The sequence below is a fragment of the Carcharodon carcharias genome, chromosome 13 (assembly GCF_017639515.1).
Source record: "Carcharodon carcharias isolate sCarCar2 chromosome 13, sCarCar2.pri, whole genome shotgun sequence".
In the NCBI taxonomy this organism is placed as follows: Eukaryota; Metazoa; Chordata; class Chondrichthyes; order Lamniformes; family Lamnidae; genus Carcharodon; species Carcharodon carcharias.
The window spans coordinates 96686119-96708279 of NC_054479.1; the positions used below are offsets into that span (position 1 = coordinate 96686119).

A 22161-nucleotide genomic window follows, 5' to 3' on the forward strand; every position below is an offset into this window, starting at 1 on the left:
CCTCGGCCCAGGGCGTCCGCGCTGCTCCCTCGGCCCAGGGTGTCTGCGCTGCTCCCTCGGCCCAGGGCGTCCACACTGTGTTGATTCTTTGATTGGAGCTGCCCACTGAACTCCCACTTCCCTGATCTTTCCAAATATTCTTTTATAATCTTCTTTGGCAAATGCACTTCCAATTCCCTTTGGGATGATAACACTCATACTTATTCCTCCCTGTAAATTCCTGACAGTTCAAAGGTCTTCTATTTGGTTGTACTTTAGTGACTAATAAAATGCTGGTTTTAGAAAAGGATATCCTTAATTTTTACTATAAATCACCCTGGCACCGTCAGACTTTTACAGCACTCCCTTTATGATCTCAAAGCATCTTATGGTTCTGCTGAAAGTAGTCAGTCTCTAACCACAATTCTGTAGCTGGCCAGCAACAGGACATGGAAAATTCATTAATGCCCAAAAAAAAAGGTGGGTGGAGAGGAAGCCCTGAGACTCGGTGGATCCTGCACATTGTAAAAATCAAATCTGTTCCTTTCAATGCTGTCAAGGGTAGGGAAGCTGTAGCTTACATAACTGCCATTTTGTTAAATTTGTACAATTTTAAAACTTGTAGAGTTTTCTGCACTCAGACTGCTTCCAGCTGATCCACAAATCAAAGGCCGAGTGCCTGCGCTTTTCACCCCACACAGTCAGCACCCGTAATTCCTCACTGGCAGTACAAACCCAAAAAATTAGTCCTTATATTTATGAAGTACAGCAAGAAAAAGACAATTAAGGTGGGGGGTTGCAACGAGGAAAGGGTTGACATTTGTTCCATAACCTCAGCAGCTCCTGGTTACAGTTGTTGCTGCCAGACCATTTCTCTCGTTCCACTGTCATGGAAAGGACTGGCCTCTACAGCTGAACTGAGGCATAAACATGGCCTCAGCAGTCCATCATTCTCTTTCTTTTGAGTAGCTTCAGTAATCTTGTTTTCATCTAAACTATTCTTTGCAATAAAGCAGAACTTATATATAAAAAGATTAATTTAAATATGTTATTAAAATAGCAGAGGGGTGAGGTCCACATATGTTTTGGGCATTATTTAGTACCAATTTCTATTCAATAATAGTTAGCAGTCCTAGAAGATCTATATCGAGAGGTTTACAGCACAGAAGGAAGCCATTGGGCCCATTGTTTATGTACTAGCTCTTCCCTAAAGTAATCCAAAACTATTCCCAAACTTTTTTCTCTTTTCCCATAGCCCTATGTCTTTCTATGTTTTGCCTTTTATTTACTCTTCCCTCCAAGTATCTGAAGGTCTCTGTCTCAACTATTCCCTGTGGCCAACCATTCCAAGCTTCAACGACCCTCTGGATGAGAATATCCTAACTTCTCACTGGACTGTTCTGGTGCCAATTTCAAGCTGATGATCCCTTGTTAATAAGTTCCCAACCAGAGAAAGTAGTCTTTCTTTATTCACCCTTCATAATTGTAAAGTCCTCCTAGTGTCTGCTCTATTTTCCTTCCACCAGAAATGTTGATTTGGGGAAGAAAGAGGCAGGCTAACCTTCTGCCCATAACCTCTACGCTCTGGACATCTGTATGCACCACACCTCCTTTATTCCTTTATATATGCAATTAGTTACTTCTATTACATTTGTCGAACATAACTTACATTTTTAACCAGCGCATCGCTGGATGCTCACTAATTCAATCATAAAATATGAATTCTAAGGCCCAGATTTTCACAGAATTGGCAGAACTCCGGGTGCATTTAAAAATTACGGGTGGGCGCTGATTCCTGGTGCGAGCAACTTTTGCCATCGTGGGATAAGGATGCAGGTGGCGAGCTTGGACCCTGCACTCCCAATCTGGTTGGCTCCATTCCAGGGGTTAGGCACCTCCTCACAGTGCTCGCCCACCCCCTCCCCTGCCTACAATTTTTGAGGAGTTGGGTGAGCTTCTCCATGACTCATGCTTCACGGCCCCTAAGAGGTATTATGGACCATGGTCTGGATTTGGGAACCTCTAGAAAAGTAAGTTCAAAAGGTCTTACTCATGCCCTTTCAATGACCCCTCTATGCCAACTGCACCGAATGCCCTGTTGGTGAATTATGTAGTGAACGCCCATTGAAAGTATAAATAAATATAAAAACAAAAAACTGCGGATGCTGGAAATCCAAAACAAAAGCAGAATTACCTGGAAAAACTCAGCAAGTCTGGCAGCATCGGCGGAGAAGAAAAGAGTTGACGTTTCGAGTCCTCGTGACCCTTCAACAGAACTGAACTTCAACAGTTCTGTTGAAGGGTCATGAGGACTCAAAACGCCAACTCTTTTCTTCTCCGCCGCTGCTGCCAGACCTGCTGAGTTTTTCCAGGTAATTCTGCCCATTGAAAGTATGCAGAGCCAGCAGATTATGCCGTCTCTTAACTTCATACAGCTTAAGATGTATTTAGCAGCAGGAAGGACCCTCCTCCTGCCCCCCTCCTCTATCAGCATTATTTAAAGGGATCATCAACTGCTGCGGGTTAGTTGATGAATTTTATTTTTCTGGCTATTGCTATAAGCCTTCTAGTGTTTGATGCTTTCCATAGTTGTTTAATGTTACCAAAGTTTAGGGTGTGGTGTGGCCAGTGCAGAATGACCTTGTGCTGACTTCAAGGCTTCTGCATAAACCAGTTGCATTAGTAGCCATTCCCCTTCGAATACAGCATGACTTGGAGAATGAACAAAGGCGATACAGAACAGGACAAGCTACTGGAAGAGGGAGGAGGAAGAGGGAGACCAGAGCTCGCAGCAGGAGGCCATACCCACCCAAGGTGTTCAGAGGTCAATTGTCCTCCCTGAACCTCAGCAAGGGACAATGTGTAACACAACTACACTTCAGTAAAGATGTCTTCACTGAACACTGCCACCTTAATGCAGGGCAAGTGCAGCATTGCCAGTGACTGTGAAGGTCACCAAAGCAACACATTTTTAATAAGTCTGGCTCCTTCCAGGAGATATTTGCAACATCTTACAGTTTGCTGCTCATTGTTGCATAAGGAAGGTCACTGAAGCTCTGTAACAAATGAGAGCTAAATGTATTTCATCCTCTCTTGCCAGAGACAAGCATGGGGAGTGAGCATCTGGCTTTGTTAGGATGCAGGTTCCCCATAGTACACAGTGCGATTGACTGCACAAAACATCACTTTGCAACCATCTCAAGTCAACTATGTCTATGCTGGAACCGACAGGGATTCCACTCCCTCAACATTAAACTGGTTATGTGAGCATGGGCATACCAACATATAAATTAGGAGCAGGAGTAGGCTATTTGGCCCCCCAAGCCTGGTCCACCATTCAATAAGATCAAGGCTGATCTGACTGTGGCCTCAACTCCAAATTCCACCTACCCCCGATAACCTTTGACACCCTTGTTAGTCAATAATCTACCTAACTCTAGCTTAAAAAATATTCAATGACCCTGCCTCCACTGGTCTCTGGGAAAGAGAATTCCAAAGACTCGCAACCCTCAGAGAATACATTTCTTCTCAATTCTCTCTCAGATGGGAGACCCCTTATTTTTATATCGTGTCTGATACTACAACTGAAGTGTAGTACAGTTTTTTTTCAGATAAACACTCACCTGATCTAAGTCCAGAATTCCAATGTCCCAAATCATTTCACATTGAAAGCTGTAAACTTTCTCCATCCATTCATAATACTTAAATGTAAAGGCCAGATCCAAGCAGAAAGTGTTCCAATTATTCATTTATTTATTGCTTGCTGTACCCGAAGAGAGTCAGGCAGCACCTGCCAACATTTGTATGCTGCCTAATCCTCTTATAATGGATCATATTTCATATGTTTCTTTTACAATGAGTGGCTTTTCTGACTTTTACCTAAATTGGGGCCAGTGTTACAGATTAACAAAATGTAGGGGGATGGGAAAGCATATAGGCAGCTCACATAATGCAATGGATGCACCTGATTTGTGGCGCACACAATTTTCTATCAAGTGAATTATACAATGTTATGAGTTGGACGTGCACATATTCCTAAAATGCAGTGCCATCACGTGCAGCCCTGTGTAGGAGCAATGAATCATTAAATTTGGCATCAAAATCTGGAGGTAGCAGCAGGAAAACCTGTTTGGACAAACTGGAAATATCATGAGCCCAATTTATTGCCCTTTATTCTCAGTGGGGGCGAAATTAGATAGCCCCCAAAAACAGGCTCAGTGATTGGAATATGCGGTTAACCCTCACCTGTTCAGTGTAATGTAGGCATTAGAGTTCCCACTGCCCGCTCATTTGAATAATTGATGTGTTCAGACAGTGCTAACCATGCTATTCACTGGCTGCATGCATCAGCAAGGGCACCAAAATCATAACCTACTGGCACCACTTAAAGCTAACCTGCATCTCTTAAAGGAGAGGGACAATGTGACTGAAGCAGGTGCTGGCAGTCATTCAGGAAATGAACCTGGAAGACAGTGAAGATTGGCACAACATTGGAGACACTATAGAAACGCGAGTTACTGCTGCCTTGTCTAATTAGAAACCCACCTATAGCAGAGCTGCACCTCACTAACATATCATAACAGGCAGTGGAGTAAAGCACAGTGCTTTAATGTGGGAAAGGCCAGGATAATAGCCCTTGGGAATCGGCTGAGCGGGGGTGATACCAGATGGTGTCTGCATCTTTGGAATGCACGGGAAATGAGGACATGGGAAAAGAAAATATAAAATAAGGCAGTGAGACATGTTGTAAAAAGTAATCGAGAAAATACAGGAGTGAATACAACAGGAAAAAAGGTAGCAGGGAATGGAAACCATGGACAGGGACATTGGACGAGTGCAGGCGGTGGAGCTTGAACTGATATGGCAAACGCAAGAATTACTGTGAACTTGAGCAAGGCAGCAAGAGTTTGGGATAAAGGCAGAGACCAATGCTGGGCTGGGTGTGTGCTTTGGAATAAGCTGAGTTTTAGTGGGAGAGCAAGTGAGCAACGGCAGCTAAAATTCCAACTCAGAGACTCTCAGGACACAGCTGGTAAGTGCCCACAGGGAGCCCAGAGTTGAGGAAAAAGAATGCAGAGACCCCCCAAGTATTTGACAGCTTTGCCCCAAATGCTGTAGTATTGCAGATAAGACGAACACTACATTTGAAGCAGCTCAGCAGAAGCAGGAGAATTTGCCACAAAGGGAAATAGCTTTGACAAAAAGCCAGAGAAAGGCCAGAGAGCAGGTCACAAAGTGAAAGAGAAAGATAGAGAGGGGGAAGAGCAAGGTGGGGGGGAAGGAGAGAGAAAGTGGGGGGAGAGAGAGAGGGAGGGGGAGAGAAAGAGAGGGAGAGAGAGAGAAGGAGAGAGAGAAGGGGTGAGACAGTGGGGGAGAGAGAGAAATGTGGGGAGAGAGAGAGGGGGAGATGAGAGAGATGGAGAGATGAGGAGGGAGAGAGAGGGGTGAAAGAGAGGGGGGGAGAGAGAGGGGGTAGAGAGCGGGGGGAGAGAGCTGGAGGAGGGAGAGGGAGGGTGGTCCCAACTGACAGGTCATGTCAGAAATCAAGAGAACCCAGAGAGCAGGCCACAGCACACTGAGTAATAGTGGAATAAGCTCCAGCAGTTACAACTGCTTTTTCACACGTAACCCAAGGAACTATTTTTCATGTCGACCTGAGGCAGTGGTCATCCTCAAGCTATTCCACCACGGGAAACTTCACAGTCAAGCCAAATCCTGATCTCAGCTGGCATCGATTGTGCACACAGCTGAGGGTCACTGGACAATGGGATTAGAATAGTTAGGTACTTGTTTGACTGGCATAGACTCGATGGGCCGAAGGAACTTTTTCCGTGCTGTAGACCTCTATGACTCTATAATGATTTGGAGCAGAACCCCGACTAACTTATCACATTTTAATGCATATTTTTTATAACTAACAAAATAAACTGGACCATTTCAGGAAAAATATCAAGAAAACTAGAGGGTTTTATTGTCTATAGTCTTGCCTCCTCTAAGAGATAGTTGGTGGGATGTACTGGAGGTCATGACACCTCATTGCAACATGGCTGAATGGGACAGCCTGAATGGCGACGGGTTGTCATTCTCTGGCCATATAGATGTGATCTGCAGGAAAGCAAAAAATGTAAATCATAAAATGATAAAGCACAGAAAGGAGGCCAATCTGCCCAGTGTGCCTATGCCAGCTCTTTGAAGAGCTATCCAATTAGACCCACTGCCCACTTTGCCCCTATAGCCCATTCAATCATGCACTAATTGCTACAAAGAAGTTGGCTTTACCCAGTCTAGCGCTGCAGTTATGTTTTTCCCTCTGTGCTTCAAGCTGGGTTACTTCGGCGGGGGGTGTGTTCACTGATCCTGCCCTCCCAGTTGGGAGCACCAATCAAAGGGAGCATGAGTCTGAGAATTGGAAACATGGCCTTGCCCCGCTGTCTGCAGCCCACAAAATACAACCTTCCCTCTCTACCTGTTCTGGGAATTGAATTCCAGAGTATCCTGGCTGAGTGCAGATTCCCGCAGCCGCTCCTGACGAGCTTTGCGACGCCGTTCTTTAGCGAGTTCTTCTTCATCATCATCTGTCCGCTGACTGGTCATTCTGCAGACAGAAGAGAATTCATTGTGAATATTATTAACGTTCACTCTCTCATAGTAACCATTGTTGGGCCAAGTCAACTTGGCTCATCAGTTCAAAGATTCCATTCCTTCATGCACGGTTTTTCATTCAGTGATAGAGCTTCTGAATATTACTTTATTAAATGATGAATCCTATCGGTAAGTCATTTGGAGCCCTACGTAAAACATATACAGAGAAAAGAGAAAGTCACAGGGTGTGGCACTGTACTTGGATTTGCTATTAAGGAACCTGTAAATAGCAGAATGATTCCAATAATCAGAAGTTCATAACACAAAACAGTAAAACAGGCAACATATCCCAAAATAATAATTTTGACTGACCAATAAGGGCGACACCAAGGCACCAGTGCCACCCAACAAGAGTCGGCACAAGTGTCCCTTTAAGGGCACTACTAGTAGAACATATATGTATGGTCTAACCAATCTCTTCCTCCAGGAACCTTGCCCTAAGAGCGCACTGACGACATTGAACTCCCACTGGATTGGTCCATGATTATTTTTGGCAAAGTACTGCAGTGGTTTGCCATTGCCTTCTGCAGTATGGCTGACCAGGAAACTCCTGCTCTTACTGCCTGTCATCAGGCATATTGGAAGGATTTACAAGCTGATAATCAACCTGTTCGGGAATTTAGGGATGGGCAATAAATGCTGGCCTAGCCAGCAATGCCCACATCCCATTTCGATTAAAAAAAACATTATGAACACAACTTCCATGGTCATCAAGTCCTGAGGTGGGACCCAAACCCAGCGATTCCAGCTCAGAGTTAATCAATACCACTTCCCTGGTGATTATAATTTTCCCCGAGTTCCTCCCTCCCTTCCAATTCCTGATTTACAGTTATTTATAACGACCAGACCATCTGCATTACCAATTTTAATGGCTGAGGGATAAATATAAGCCACAGACACTTCCCCTGCTCTTCAACAAATAGTGACATAGGATATTTTATGTCTACCTGAGAAGTGGCCTCAGCTTAACATCTCATCCAAAGGGCAGCACCTCTGACAGTGTAGCACCCCTTAGTTTTTTGTTTCTTGGTCCACTTCAGAGGCTTGAGCACATAATCTATCCTGTCAGAAGTCTTTTGGATAAAATGTTAATACCAGCCCAGGGTACATGTTCAAGTCCCTGGATTGGGACTAAGCTTTCTATCGATTCACCATAAAATCTGGACTTTTGCATTCCCTACCTCTTGCCATAAAACCATTTGCCTTTTTTATGGTCTTATCCACTTGAGGTGGTGTTTTTAATGTTCTATGAGCCTGAAGCCCACAAATTCCTTTCTGCTACTAATCCAGCTTTTTTCCTACTCTGTAAGTATAAATATTACAGTACTTTTATTTTTTAAAACCAAAATGTACCACCTCACATTTACTGACTTTGAATTCCATCTGCCACATTTTTACCTATTCCACTATTTTATTAATGTCCTCTTGTAGTTTCCTTTGGTCCTCAGAATTATTCATTCTTTTTTTAAATTTTCATATTGTCTGAAAATTTGGACTCCAGTCCTTAACTCCTTAATACTCCGGTTCTCTGTTCCTGTCATCCAGCTAGTTTTTAATGCAGTCTGTACCAACGTACCTCTTAATCTTCTTTAATAGTTCACTGTGTTCTACATTGCCAAAGGCTTGTTGAAAGATCATGTATTCTGTATCCACTGCTCGCAACCTTGGAATGTTGCTGCAGTGCATCATGGGAAGGATTTCCAGCCCCGCCCACCACCGGGCAGGGTCCTGCCTAAAATCAATGAACTTCTGGCTGGGCTGCCGAATCATCCGCGGCCGGTCCCGCCAGAGCAAGCCTGGGAAATCCCGGCCAATGTTTATGATACACGCTGCTGCCACCGTGCGCCAATGGTGGAGGGATTGAATGTTCAAGGCAGTGGAGGAAAAGTCGGTCAAGCAGGATGCTTTGTCCTGGATGGTGCCACGATTCTTGAGTGTTGTCGGAACTGCACTCACCCAGACAAGTGGAGGGTATTGCATCACACTCCTGACTTGTAAGGATGTAACACCAATACTTAGCTGACTAGATGCATGTGTAAACCACATTGGTATACATTAACAGGTTATTTAGTAATAGCTAACAAGTTAACCCATATTGCTTTTCCCATTTGCCTTTTAGCAACCCTAAGGAAAAATCCTGTCAATGTTCTAGGTTTGCCCTGAAATTTCCCAGGAGTGAGCAACGCAGGAGAAAAAAAATCATATTGTATTTATTTTTCATTGAACAATTTAATTTATTACTTATAAAATTATTGAAGATGGAGAAAAAAAGACTGCCTCTCACAAATAGGCAAAATTAATCCAATCAATTAACAAACAGCTGAATTTTTCTGAGGAAGCTGAAGTCCTGCCACCAGGGGCGAAAGCAGGAGCCCACACCCCTCCAACACCAGTGGCCAATCTGCAGGACAATGCAATTAAGGATGGCAGACTGCCCCCAATCGAAGGGCCAGCAGCTAAGTAGCCTCAACAGCATCAGAGCTAACTGTGGCCAGTGCTGAGGCTACAGCACAAGGGAAAGGTCACCTCAATGCTAAGGTGCCCATGAAGAGCATGTAAGTGTCTTTGGGGTATGGCAGTGGCATCATGGGCACAGGCAGCCATTGCCGTTGGGGGGGGGGGGCGGCGTCCGTGAGTCAAGGAATACGAATCTGCTGGAAGGCTGCCAGGGCTTAACTGGCAAACTCCCCATGTGGCAGCAGACCCCAGTAGGAGTGGGAAGTGACCCTTAATTAGGCCCTTAAGTGGCTAAACTCGTAGGCGGCTGTGCTACTATAGTTCCCACCACTGACAACATGCCATGGTGGCGAGAAGACAATAGGTTCCCTTCCCGACGCCTTCTCCAGCCTATTGCCAGCCCTCCCATTTTCCAGTCTGTCTGTAATGGATGGGAAAATTCAGCCCAATGAGAGTGTTTACTTTCCAATGGTGGGAGCATGGGAAAGAGGCTGTCTGTGGCAGGACACCATGTGGTGAATACATCCAGGAATACACCCAATCAGAGAAGGCAACTCTATTTTCCCACTAATTCCATCTGAATCTTGAATAACACCATTAAATCATTTTCTGTTTATGTTTCTTCAAGAAAGACAAATGCCTAAATTGACAACTACAAGCCAGCAAGGAGGACCATCACCCACTATCAACACATGCTGGGTAATCACTGGTGCATTATCTGCAGCTTTTCCAGTGGCACTGATGAGCGGGGTTCCCCACTTTAGCATTTAATCAAAAGTCAAAGGCTGAGGGGTGACTTGATAGAGATCTTTAAAGTTACAAAAGGGTTTGATAGGGGAGACAGAGAAAATATTTCCACTTAGGGCGAGACACCGGAATTAGGGGACATACATAAAAAAAGTCACTTTCAATCCAATAGAGAATTCAGAAGAAACTTCTTTACCCAGAGAGTGGTTAGAATGTAGAACTCGCTAGCAAAAGGTGTAATTAAGGTGAATAGCACGGATGCCTTTCAGGGGAAGCAAGAGAAATAGGAATGGAGGGTTATACTGATTGGATTCGATGATGAGGAGTGGAAGGACGTTCATGTGGACAATGAACACCTGCATGACCAGTTGGGCCAACTGGCCTGTTTCTGGGCTGCATGTTTAACGCAATTATGATTATCTGACAACTTTTCCAGCTTAACAAATGTTGCCTTCACCAAAATGTGGAAAACATAATTTGTTTTTCATTTAGAACCAGGCAAGATTGCCAGCAAAGGAAAAATAAAGGTTCATTGTCCCCCTCCTGAAACCAGGGGCAGTTGCTATAGAGAATATGATCTTGACGTAACTATAAAACCAACCAGACCACATGAAAATTAGACCACCTATGGAATAAAAACACAGTTGGAACACTGCTAAACTGCTAATGATGTTTTAAAAATTGCATACAGTAGTTCTACTGTACTATGATGAAATGTCTGACCTTGTAGGAGTGACAAGCCAAATTAACTTCAGTCAGGGACTGGTTATGGATTTAAATTGGGTGGGTCAGACAAGGGTTGACATGCTGTCTTTTCAGTAGTTTTATGCAAAACCTCAGCTATAAAGCTACCCAGAACAACTCTATTGCTGATAGCTTAATTCAAAGGCCTACATACCTAGAATACTACAGCTGCCTCTGAGTGAATGCGCTCTTAAGGGATTTGAACAAAATAAGTGTGTTTGTTCAGAATGAGCACTTATCAGATTGATAAACCCCAAGCATTACCTCCTAAATATGTGAACCTTAGCCAGTTGGCCCACTTTGGAAGAGATTTACTTTCAAAAGCACATAGCATGGTGCCACGCAAACCAAATGGGATAAAGACCAGAATCCAGAATGATGCCAATTCACAATTTTACCATACGTCCAATTGTCATTTTGGCTGAGCTGCTGCCACAAGCACGTGCTTTTTCTTTAATGGTAACTTTTAAAAATAACTTTGAGTGGTCAGCAATGAGGCTTCTGTTGAGAATGGGGGCGGGTGGTAGTGGTTACGGTCTTTAATCTCTAGTCAAAGTTTTCTGCTGGTTAATCCCTGCAGATAATAAAGCTATTCCTGACATCTGAGTAGTCTTTAGTAAAGGGAGAAAGGGCTTGCATTTATATAACGCCATTATAATTTAACATATCCAGTTTTGATAAATAGCTCCATTGTATTCCAACTATTTGTACTGCCATTGCTACCCAATTAGTATTTTATTTAATCATCCTCTCTAATTGTAACTTCCTAATCTTCATTTAAATCTTCAATGCTCTGATAGTATAATCAGCCATGTCAATGCTTTTCGCCCCATTCTTAAAGTGGACATCTAAATCGAGACATTCTCTTCTTTCTGTTCAGGATTATGGTGGTCACAAAATTCTCTATTCCATATGGTTACCAGGTCAGAGAGCCAGCTTTCCAAAGGCACAACTCACTCTTTGCAGCTACACAAAGAAGCCATCTGGTCTTTTCCAGAAGCAAGATATTTTAACGGAATTAAACTGACATCTTCAGCTGTAGAGAGATGGTGAAGTGCGTATTGACCCTGCACTTGAGCCAGAAACTTTGGGTTCCAGACGCACTCTGTGACTTGATGGTCACAGATGTGTTCACAATATGGCCAAAATAGGTTGATTAACAACCTGTAAATCCTTTCAATACATCTAATGTAGGTGGTATGAGTGGGAGAGTCTCCTGGTCTTGCATGCTTGATGCAGAGTGACAGTCCTCAAGTTTTGGTCTCTGGCGACAGGTTGGCAACCTATCCCAGGAAAAAATAGTCATGGAAACAAATATAAACATGTTTTGTCTGCCTCATGTGTCATTAGACATGGAAAAGCCTCTTAATTCTTGAGCTGCATGTAAGCTACAAAATATTTAGCATTAATAGAGGGTGCAATAGATCTTGGACAGTGGTGCAAAATGGTTGACAACCCATTTCACAATTTAATTGATTTACTCTTCCATGGACTGATGCGGTGTTACCCATTTTGTGCCAAGGCCCAAGAGAAAATTTTCCCCAGTGAATTAACCCATTCCAGCTCTACCATATGTTAACTTACAGGGGGTAGCCTTAACTTTTATTGATGGGCAAAAAGCAGGTAACAGTGAATGAGTTGCTCCTTTAACATCTTGCTGCGTTTTCTCTTCTCCATGAATAATAACATGCTGTTATTAGACATGGTTTCTAAGCATAAGTTGAGGGAGAATACTTTTTCTCAAGTAAAGCTGTATTCTTCTTGGTGATGGTTTTGTTTCCTTTGATTTCTTAGCTAAGCAGGTTAGAACACTTCCAGGTCAATGTGATTATTGCGAACAAATTCTCATTTTGTTTGTGTGCAATGCTCTTGTGGCTTTCTATTGACTGCACTCATTTCTGGAGGTAACAAGGGCATAGGTACACTCAACAAATTGCTTTGTTTGCACATGACTTCTGTGAAATGTCTTGGGATATGTTATTATGTTAAAGTCACAATATAAATGCAAATTAAGAACATAAGAAGTAGAAACAAGAGAAGACCATTTGAACATGTTTCACCATTCAATAAGAACATGGCTGATCAAACTCAAATCCACTTTGCCAAATTCCCAAAAATCTAACAACGTTTGAATTGAATGTACCCAACAGCTGAGCATTCACAGCCCTCTTTGGTATAAAACTACAAGATTCACAATCCTTTGTGTGAAGAAATTTCTCCTTTCAGACCTAAAAGCTGTCCAACCATTATTCTGAGGCTATGACTCCTAGTTCTAGACACTCCCACCAGGGGAACCATCCTCTGAGCATCTATCTCGTCAAGTCCTTTAAGAATCATACTTGTTTCAATGAGATCACCTCCTATTCTTCTAAACTTCAAGGAATATAAGCCCTAGTCTGGTTAATCTCTCCTCACAGGACAATCCCCTCAACTGAGGAATCGGTCTAAAGAACCTTTGTTGCACTCGCTCTAAGTCAAATATATCCTTTCTTTGGTAAGGAGGGTAAAACTATACACAATAGTCCAGGTGTGATTTCACCAAGGTTACAACTACATGGTTATACAATTGCAGTCGACTTCTTTACTTTTATACTGCAATCCTTTAGTAATAAAGGCTACGGCACCATTACTTACCTAATTGCTTACTATACCTGCATGCTATTTCTGTGTTTTGTGTGCAACACCACTCAGGCCTCCCTGATTACCAACATTTCATAGTCTCTCATCGTTTTCAAAAAACATTCTGCTTTTCTAACTTTTCCTGCCAAAGGAGATGAACTCACACTTCTCTGGCTTATATTCCATCTGCCGTGGTCCTACACACTTACTTAACCTGTCTGCATTCCTTTGCAGCGTTTATGTCCTTCTTGCAGCTTACTTTCCCACCTAATTTTGTATCTCCAGCAAACTTAGACACAATACACTCATCAAAATCATCGATATAGCTTGTAAATAGCTGAGGCCCAAGCACTGACTTGTGTGTTAACCGAATAGATACAGCCTGCCAGCCCGAAAACAAGCCGTTTATTACTCTCGGTGATTTCTGCCCAGTAAGCTATCTTCAATCCATGCTAATATATTACCCCAATTCCATGAGTCCTAGTTTTGCATAATCACCACTTGTGTGGTAACTATCGAATGTGATTTGAAAATCCAAACAGACCACATCCACCGGTTATCCTTTATTTAAACTACTAATTATAACTTCAAAAATTCCAACAGATTTGTCCTTTTCAAAAATGTGTGTTGGCTCTGCCAATCATAATGATTTTCTAAGTACCCTGACACCTCATCCCTGATAACAAATTCCAGCATTTTCCCTACTACTGATGTCAGGAGAATCGGCCTATTTTTCTGTCTCTCTCTCTCTCCTTTCTTAAATAGTGGGGCTATGTTTGCTACCTTCCAAATCCGCAGGAAAAATTTAAAAATCTAGGAAATTCTTAACAATCAAAAGCAATGCGTCCACTATCTCTGTAGCTACCTCTTTTAAAACCCTGGGATGTAGATTTGTCAGATTTTAGTACTGTTAATTTCTCTGATACTATGCTTTTGTTGATTTTTTTCCAAGTTCCTCATTCTTGCTAGACCCCTTGGTTCACTACAATTTCTGGAGTGTTTCTTGTGTCTCCTACCATGAAGATGAAGTATTTGTTCAATGTCTCTATTATTTCCGTATTCCTCATTATAACTTCTTCTGTGTCCGCCTCTGTTGGATCCATGTTTATTTTTGCAAGATCTTCCTTTTTACAAAGCGTATAAAAGCTTTTGCAATTTTTTTTTGGTCCCTTGCTAATATACCCTCATTTCATTTCTCCTCTCTTTATCAGTTAGTTGGTCATCCTTTACTGAATTCTTAAATTCTGCCAATCTTGAAGCTTATTATTCTTTTTGCAACATTTTAAGCCTCTTCCTTTAAACTAGTACTGTGTTTAACTTCCCGTTAGCAATGGTTGCATCACTCTTCCCGTGGGTTTTTATTCCTTGAGGGAATGTATGTTCATTATTGATTAGGAATTAGTTCTTTGAATGCTTACCCTTGCATCATCATATCTTTTAATCATTTCCCAATCTCCCTTAGACAACTTGCTCTTCCTACCTAAGTGGTTTGTTTGATTCAGATTTAAGGCAACAGTATTATACTAAGCTAAATCGCTCTCTAACTCAGTATAAAATTGCATTCTATTATGATCACTCTTCCCCAGATGTTCTTTTAGTGTAATCCTTTTTCATGAGGTATTGCTGAAAAAAGAGACATGTCTAAGCTCTTCATCTTGCACTCATCAGGACACTTGCAGGAATACGAATATAGGGGGGAAAACAACAATTTCTACTGTATGTGAAGGGAGTGCTGATTGGATAGCAAGTGGCATTGCCTTGGAGAATGCATCACCAACGGTAATTGACAGCTAACTGCCAAGCATTGGCTGAAATTTAAAACAGGCAGCTTGAACCTGATTGGTCAAGGCATTGCCCGGAGGAATGAGTCAGCAAATGCAATCACTTATTTTGTTTAGCTGAAACAGGCATATTATATGTACATGTTCTTTCTGTCTGCGAAGATCAGGGCCCAATTGCGCAATACTGTAGACGGAATCCTCCCAGATTTGCAATAAGTGTGGTAGCGAGCGGGTAAAACAACATTTTACCCACCGGCCGCGATGGCAGGTTTTCATGCTGTATCGTCCCAAACCCGCTGCATTACTTATACATTCCGGAAAACATGCTGTTTCCATGGCAGGTGGGCTCCGATTCGCCTACCACATCGTCATCTCGCTGCTTCATCACGCCAGGCACACATTTAAAGTACAGATGCACTCAACACTTCCAGCCCAGGACTGCAGCAAAAGGCAAGAAGACTTCAGCTCTCTACCTCCGCTCTGGCTGCAGGAGGGGCAGCTACATTACCACTCCGGCTTGGTAGGCGATGGCAGTGGTGATCAATGCCAATGTTGCACAGAAGAGGTTGGCCACCCACTGCAGGTAGTGGATGAATGATCTCATCCCTGCAGCCAAGGTAAGGCAACCATCTCATCAATCCAAACTTTCTCATTCAAATCCATCACACATTCACTGGCAACTCACTCACTGCCAGCTCAAGGGACATCACCACCCATTCTCACACATGTCCATCTGACCTCATTTCTTCTGCAGGCTCCCTCCTCAGGCATCACCATCTTGAGGCCACTTGCACAGACCAACATGTGCTTCCACTCACATTATCCTCCTTCCCCAGTACAGCCCTCATCCTGAAGCCTCTTCCCTTGCCTGAGTCAACTTTTCCACCTTCGCCAAGCAAGACTTAGCCCTGCAGCCATTGAAAAGCCACCCACATATGGTTGATCGGGTAGGTAGAGACCTACCGTGAGCACCCCCTAAAAGTGATAGGGTGCTGTCTCTGAAGACTGGCACTGCTGACTGCGAGTGCTGACCTTGAAGTCCCCAGCGAAGTGCAGCCCGCAAGGTGCACGTTGCCTATGTGCTATTGTGAAAAACGTCAGTGTCTTTTCCCGCATACGTGGGTGGACAATCTAGAGGGGAGGGCGGATAACAATTCCGGCGGGCTGGCCTAATAATGATATTCTGCTGCATTACAATGAGGTCCCCGGTGTCGGATAAGGAGGCCCACCATCAGCGGGCTGAGTGGATGATCGCGAACTGGTCTCATGCTGTTGTGAAACAGTTCGTGCCATATTGTCGGCTCACACCACTGAACACGCCCAACACCGGAGGGCACGGAAAATCCAGGCCCATATCTAAAACGGTCTGTTCCTCAACATACTGATCTCGGAAACTAGCATGAACTCTACCTCCACACTATTATTACAAATTTGCTCTGCCCGGTCTATATGAAGATCAAAATCGCCATAGTTACTGCATTATTCTTCATACAATTTTTAAAATTCACGGGATGTGGGCTTCGCTGGCTGGGCCAGCATTTATTGCCCATCCCTAGTTGCCCTTGAGAAGGTGGTGGTGAGCTGCTTTCTTGAATCGCTGCAGTCCATGTGGTGTAGGTACACCCACAGTGCTATTAGGAAGGGAGTTCCACGATTTTGGTCCAATGACAGTGAAGGAATGGCGAAATATTTCCAAGTTAGGATGGTGGGTGACTTGGAGGGAAACTTCTGGGTGGTGGTTTTCCCTATCTATATGCTGTCCTTGTTCTTCAAGATGGTAGTGGTCATGGGTTTGGAAGGTGCTGTCTAAGGAGCTTGGTGAATCCCTGCAGTGCATCTCGTAGATGGTACACACTGCTACTACTGTGCGTCGGTGGTGGAGGGAGTGAATGTTTGCGGATAGGGTGGCAATCTATCGGGTTGCTTTGTCCTAGATGGTGTCAAGCTTTTTGGGTGTTGTGGGAGTTAGACTCATCCAGGCAAGTGGGCAGTATTCCATCACACTCCTGACTTGTGCCTTGTAGATGGTGGACAGGCTTTGGGGAGTCAGGTGGTGAGTTACTCGTCATAGGTTTCCTAGCCTCTGACCTGCTCTTGTACCACAGTATTTATATGGCTAGTCCAGTTCAGCTTCTAGTAAATGGTAACCCCCAGGACCTTGATAGTGGGAGATTCAGTGATGGTGATGCCATTGAATGTCAGGAGGCAATGGTTAGATTTTCTCCTTTTGGAGATGGTCATTGCCTGGCATTGGTGTGGTGCAAATATTACTAGCCACTTGTTAGCCCAAGCATGGATATTGCCCACTTCTGACTTTATGATGGAAGGAAGGTCATTGATGAAGCAGCTGAAGGTGGTTGGGCCGAGGACACTACCCTGAGGAACTCCTGCAGTCATGCCCTGGAGCTGAGATGACTGACCTCCAACAACCGCAACCATCTTCCTTTGTGCTAGGTATCACTCCAACCAGTGGAGAGTTTTCTCCCTGACTCCCATTGACTCCAGTTTTGCTAGGGCTCCTTGATGCCACACTCGGTCAAATGTAACCTTGATGTCAAGGGCAGTCACTCTCACTCCACCTCCGTAGTTCTGCTCTTTTGTCCATGTTTGAACCAAGACTGTAATGAGGTCAGGGGCTGAGTGGCCCTGGCAGAACCCAAACTGGGCGTCAGTGAGCAGGTTATTGCCAAGCAAGTGCCGCTGATAGCACTGTTGATGACCCCCTTCCATTACTTTACTGCTGATGGAGAGTAGACTGATGGGGCAGTAATTGGCTGGGTTGGATTTGTCCTTTTTGTGTACAGGACATACCTGGGCAATTTTCCACATAGCTGGTAGATGCCAGTGTTGTAGCTGTACTGGAACAGCTTGGCTAGGGGTATGGCAACTTCTGGAGCACGTTTTCAGTACTATTGTTGGAATATTTTCAGCGTCCATAGCCTTTGCAGTATCCAGTGCCTTCAGTCATTTCTTGATATCAAGTGGAGTGAATTGAATTGACTGAAAACTGGCATCTGTAATGCTGGGGACCTCCAGAGGAGACCAAGATGGATCATCCACTTGGCACTTCTGGCTGAAAAATGTAGCAAATGCTTCAGCCTTATCTTTTTGTACTGATGTGCTGGGCTCCTCCGTCATTGAGGATGGGGATATTTGTGGAGCTTGCTCCTTCAGTGAGTTGTTTAATTGTCCACAACCATTCATGATTGGATGTGGCAGGATTGCAGAGCTGAGATTTGATCCATTGGTAGTGGGATCACTTAACTCTGTCTTTCACTTGCTACTCATGCTGTTTGGCACACAAGTAGTCCTGTGTTATAGCTTCACCAAGTATGCCTGATGCTACTCCTGGCATACCCTCCTCCATTCTTCACTGAACCAGGGTTGATCCCCTAGCTTGATAATAATGGTAGAGTGGGGGATATGTCAGGCCATGAGGTTACAGATTGTGTTTGAATACAATTCTGCTGCTGCTGATGGCCCACAGTGTCTCATGGATGCCCAGTCTTGAGTCTTTAGATCTCTTCAAAATTTAGCACGGTGGTAGTGCCACACATCACGATGGAGGGTATCCTCAATGTGAAGGCGGGACTTCATCTCCATAACGTGTAGGTCACTCCTACTGATACGGTCATGGACAGATGCATCTGCGGCAGATGAGGTCAAGTATGTTTGTCCAGCAGCTATGTCCTTTAGGACTGGGCCAGCTCGATCAGTAGTGATGCTACCGAGCCACTCCTGGTGATGGACAATGAAGTCCCCACTCAGAGTACATTCTGTGCCCTTGCCATCTTCAGTGCTTCCTCCAAGTGGTGTTCAACATGGAGGAGCACTGATTCATCAGCTGGGGGAGGGCAGGTAATCAGCAGTAGGTTTCCTTGCCCACATTTGACCTGATGCCATGAGACTTCATGGAGTCCGGAGTAGACATTGAGGACTCCCAGGGCAACTCCCTCCCAGGGCAACTCCCTCCCAGGCGTTAGTAAGGAAGACTTTGCAGGGTCAACAGGCATTTAAGAGTCAACCACATTTCTGTGGGTCTGGAGTCACATATAGGCCCGACAGGTAAGGACGGCCTAAAGGGCATTAGTGAACCAACTGGGTTACAACAATCAACATTACACTTTTAATTCCAGATTTTTTTTAAATTCAAATTTCACCATCCACCATGGTGGGATTCAAACCCGGGTCCCCAGAGCATTACCCTGAGTCTCTGGCTTACTAGTCCAGGGACAATACCGCTACGCCATTGCCTCCCAATGCACTTCTAATTGTCTGACTGATACTCTGCCCAACACTACAACTACAGTTAGGAGCCATAAACTACTCCCACCAGTGTTTTCTGTCCCTGTTGCTCCATTCAAACTCATTCTACATCCTGATTTTCCAAACTAAGATCCTTTCTTTCTACTCTCTCTATCCCATCCTTTTTCACTTGGGTTCACCCCCTGCTTTCAGGGTTAATCTCTCCTTTTACATTCTAAAAGTCAAGTATCCTGGCATATTCAGTTTCTAAACTCAATCACTTTGCAGCTATTTATTTCTATCTGTGATATTAATTCATCTGTTTTGTTGTGAATGCTTCATGCATTCAGATATAGAGCCTTTAGCTTTTTTCAATTTTTCCCTGATGTTCCATTACCTTTCTCTGTACCTTCCTGGCCCACTTTGTTTGCTTTTATCCAAACCACCTTTCTATAAACCTTAACATTTCTCTTACTGCTTTTGTGTTCAACCTCGAATGCTCCCACTCCCTCTACGTTAGTTTAAGGCCCTATCTCCATCCTACTTTGTCAATTCACCAGGGCACTGGTCCCAGCCATCTTAAGAATTTGTGTGTAGCTCAGATATCAATCCAGAGAGTTTTACCTGCAAGGTTCTACATTTTAATTTCAACCCTGTTCCTCAGATTCCCTGGGCAGAACCTCATTCCTGGTTCTACCTATATCATTGGCTCCTACATCAACAACAAAAACTGTGTCCTCCCTATCCCAGTCCAAGTTCTTGTTGTGATTGCAGCCAATACAATTTACACATGCATACCATTAAATGTATTGTGGCTCAGATTGGGAGTGCTTTCACCTCTGACTAAAATGGATTTCAAGCCCTACTGCATGCCTTAATCCACTAATACAGTACTGAGTGAATGCTGCATTATTGGAGATGCCACTTTTTGAATTAGGCTGTCAACAGTGTGCCATTCCCGATGTTGTAACCGGAATTGGGTGCCACTTTCTCTGTTTGCCCTTTCCCACACAGTTACAATTAAAATTCTAAGTGCCAATGGCATGAGATTCAGCAATGGGGGAAGCTTTTTATTGGTGAAACCTGCCATCAGTTGACAATGCAGCAGGTATGGGCGGGTTATAAAAGAGCCTCCTGGTTAAACAGGGAGGCTCTGCATCACAGCCACAACTTGTCTGCCCAACTCCATTGCCATTAACATAAGACTTGAGAACACAAAGGCGGCACCAGGTGATTTTCAAAATTAAATTTCATATTATATTGGTTTCAGTTTCTTCATGTGTGCATTATTGGTACTTTGAGATTTAGAGAGCCAAATGTACTGGAATGCCTCATCATTAGCATGCGTCTATGGTTACAGGGGAGCTAGGGTCATTTCCTTTATTGTGGAAGAAACAATGTTGTGTTTTTTTGTTCACTCTTTATTGAATGTTCATGCAGGTGTCCAGTGTTGTACTCACTGCTCTATGGGACATGGCTGAACTTTGGTGCTCTGTTGGCCCTCCCTTCTATGCATTGTAAAGGACAATGTCCGAGATTTGTCTCAAATGGGATAATTGAAATGTTGTAGGTGAACTCAAACCCCTGTAAGGACTCTGCGAGCCAACACTCTGAGATAGATATACATGTGGAAAGTACTGATGCTGCATTTTATGTCCCTCATTTTCTCACCTTGACTGATTGTCTCCACCACCACCACCACCTTCCCACCACAGCCAAGACGCCAGGCCCTTCTCACTTTCTCTCCTTCCTGCTCTCAGCTGCACTGTCTGTCCTCCCCTGAATCCCTCCACCACGACCCGACTCCACTCCACAACTCCCCTCAACACTAACTCACCCTTGCCAGTCCCGAGCTTACATGCAAGATTCCATTCTCTTGCTCTCCTCCCTTGACCTTACACACAACTGCCAAAGCCGACTGGTGCCCGGTCCCTTCAAACTACCGGGAATCGGTGCCACAAGATTTTTTTTGTGCTGCTGACTTTATAATGAAGGTAGACTTTATTAAAAACCTGTTTCACGTTAATGAGTATTCACGGCATGCAAAAGTATAACAAGTACAAACCCATGACACACTGGCATAATGCCAGAGAAGCCATTGTCTTTATCTCTGCAACTTGGTCTGCTGTCAAGATATCAAAATTTCACATCCTACCTAATTAAGTCATCCTGCCAGGTTTCCCGCTTATGTGGCTCAATAAGAGTGAGCCATTCTCCAGATATCCTGGACAAGATTGCTCCCTCAACAAACATCATGAAACATGGATCAAATAATCATTCACATAATTTACGCATTAATCCATGTTTCTTAATGTTTGCTGAGGGAGGATTCTTGTCCAGAATATCTGAAGAACTCCACATTCTTAAAAGAGCAACCATGGAATCTTATGCTACTGGCTAATCAGACAAAAAGAGCCTGGCTTCAATGTCTCATCCTTCATTTTGTGAAGCACTGTGAGACATCCTTAGGAAGTGATAAAGTGCTTCTATTGTTGTGGATGTTTTGTTAATATTGACAAAATGGTTGCTGTTATAGATACAATTTTACTTTTGGGCAGTAACGGACAGCGCTGCCTGTATGAAAATAACTTTTCAAGCTGCTCAATCGCCAAATGTGTTACATATGGAGAGACGTTGAGAGCTAAATGGGGTTGAATTTACTTGGATTTCAATGAACCTCAAGTTTCTTTGTCTGGAAATCTTCGGCTTTACACCAGTTATGAAGAGTTTATGAAAAATCTGCTCCTGGACTGTGAGACACAGTAGGCGATGCCTGTACTCAGTTATCTTGGTATATGATTACTGCTCCAGGGCATGTTGGCTAGTGGAAGGAAATCAAAGGACAAATGAATGCTTTTGTTCCCATCCTATGGCAAACCTAGTTTGTTATGATAGTCTGTACAATGGGGTCTGTCCATTCAGCTGTTTAGCAATGTGGCTGCTTTTG

At 43.7% G+C, this 22161-nt stretch overlaps 1 protein-coding gene across 5 annotated transcripts in view; it reads right to left on the reverse strand.

The window, feature by feature from the left end:
• cald1a (caldesmon 1a) overlaps window positions 1-22161 on the reverse strand; it is a 203007-nt gene that overhangs the window by 59041 nt on the left and 121805 nt on the right. For 4 of the 5 annotated variants that reach the window (XM_041201871.1, XM_041201870.1, XM_041201872.1 and 1 more), the window contains one exon: window positions 6446-6574. In XM_041201871.1, coding sequence (XP_041057805.1) covers window positions 6446-6574 — 129 coding nt within the window. Of the gene's footprint in view, window positions 1-6445; window positions 6575-8197; window positions 8407-22161 lie in introns of those variants that run through there. The other variant, XM_041201869.1, reaches the window with a different exon arrangement.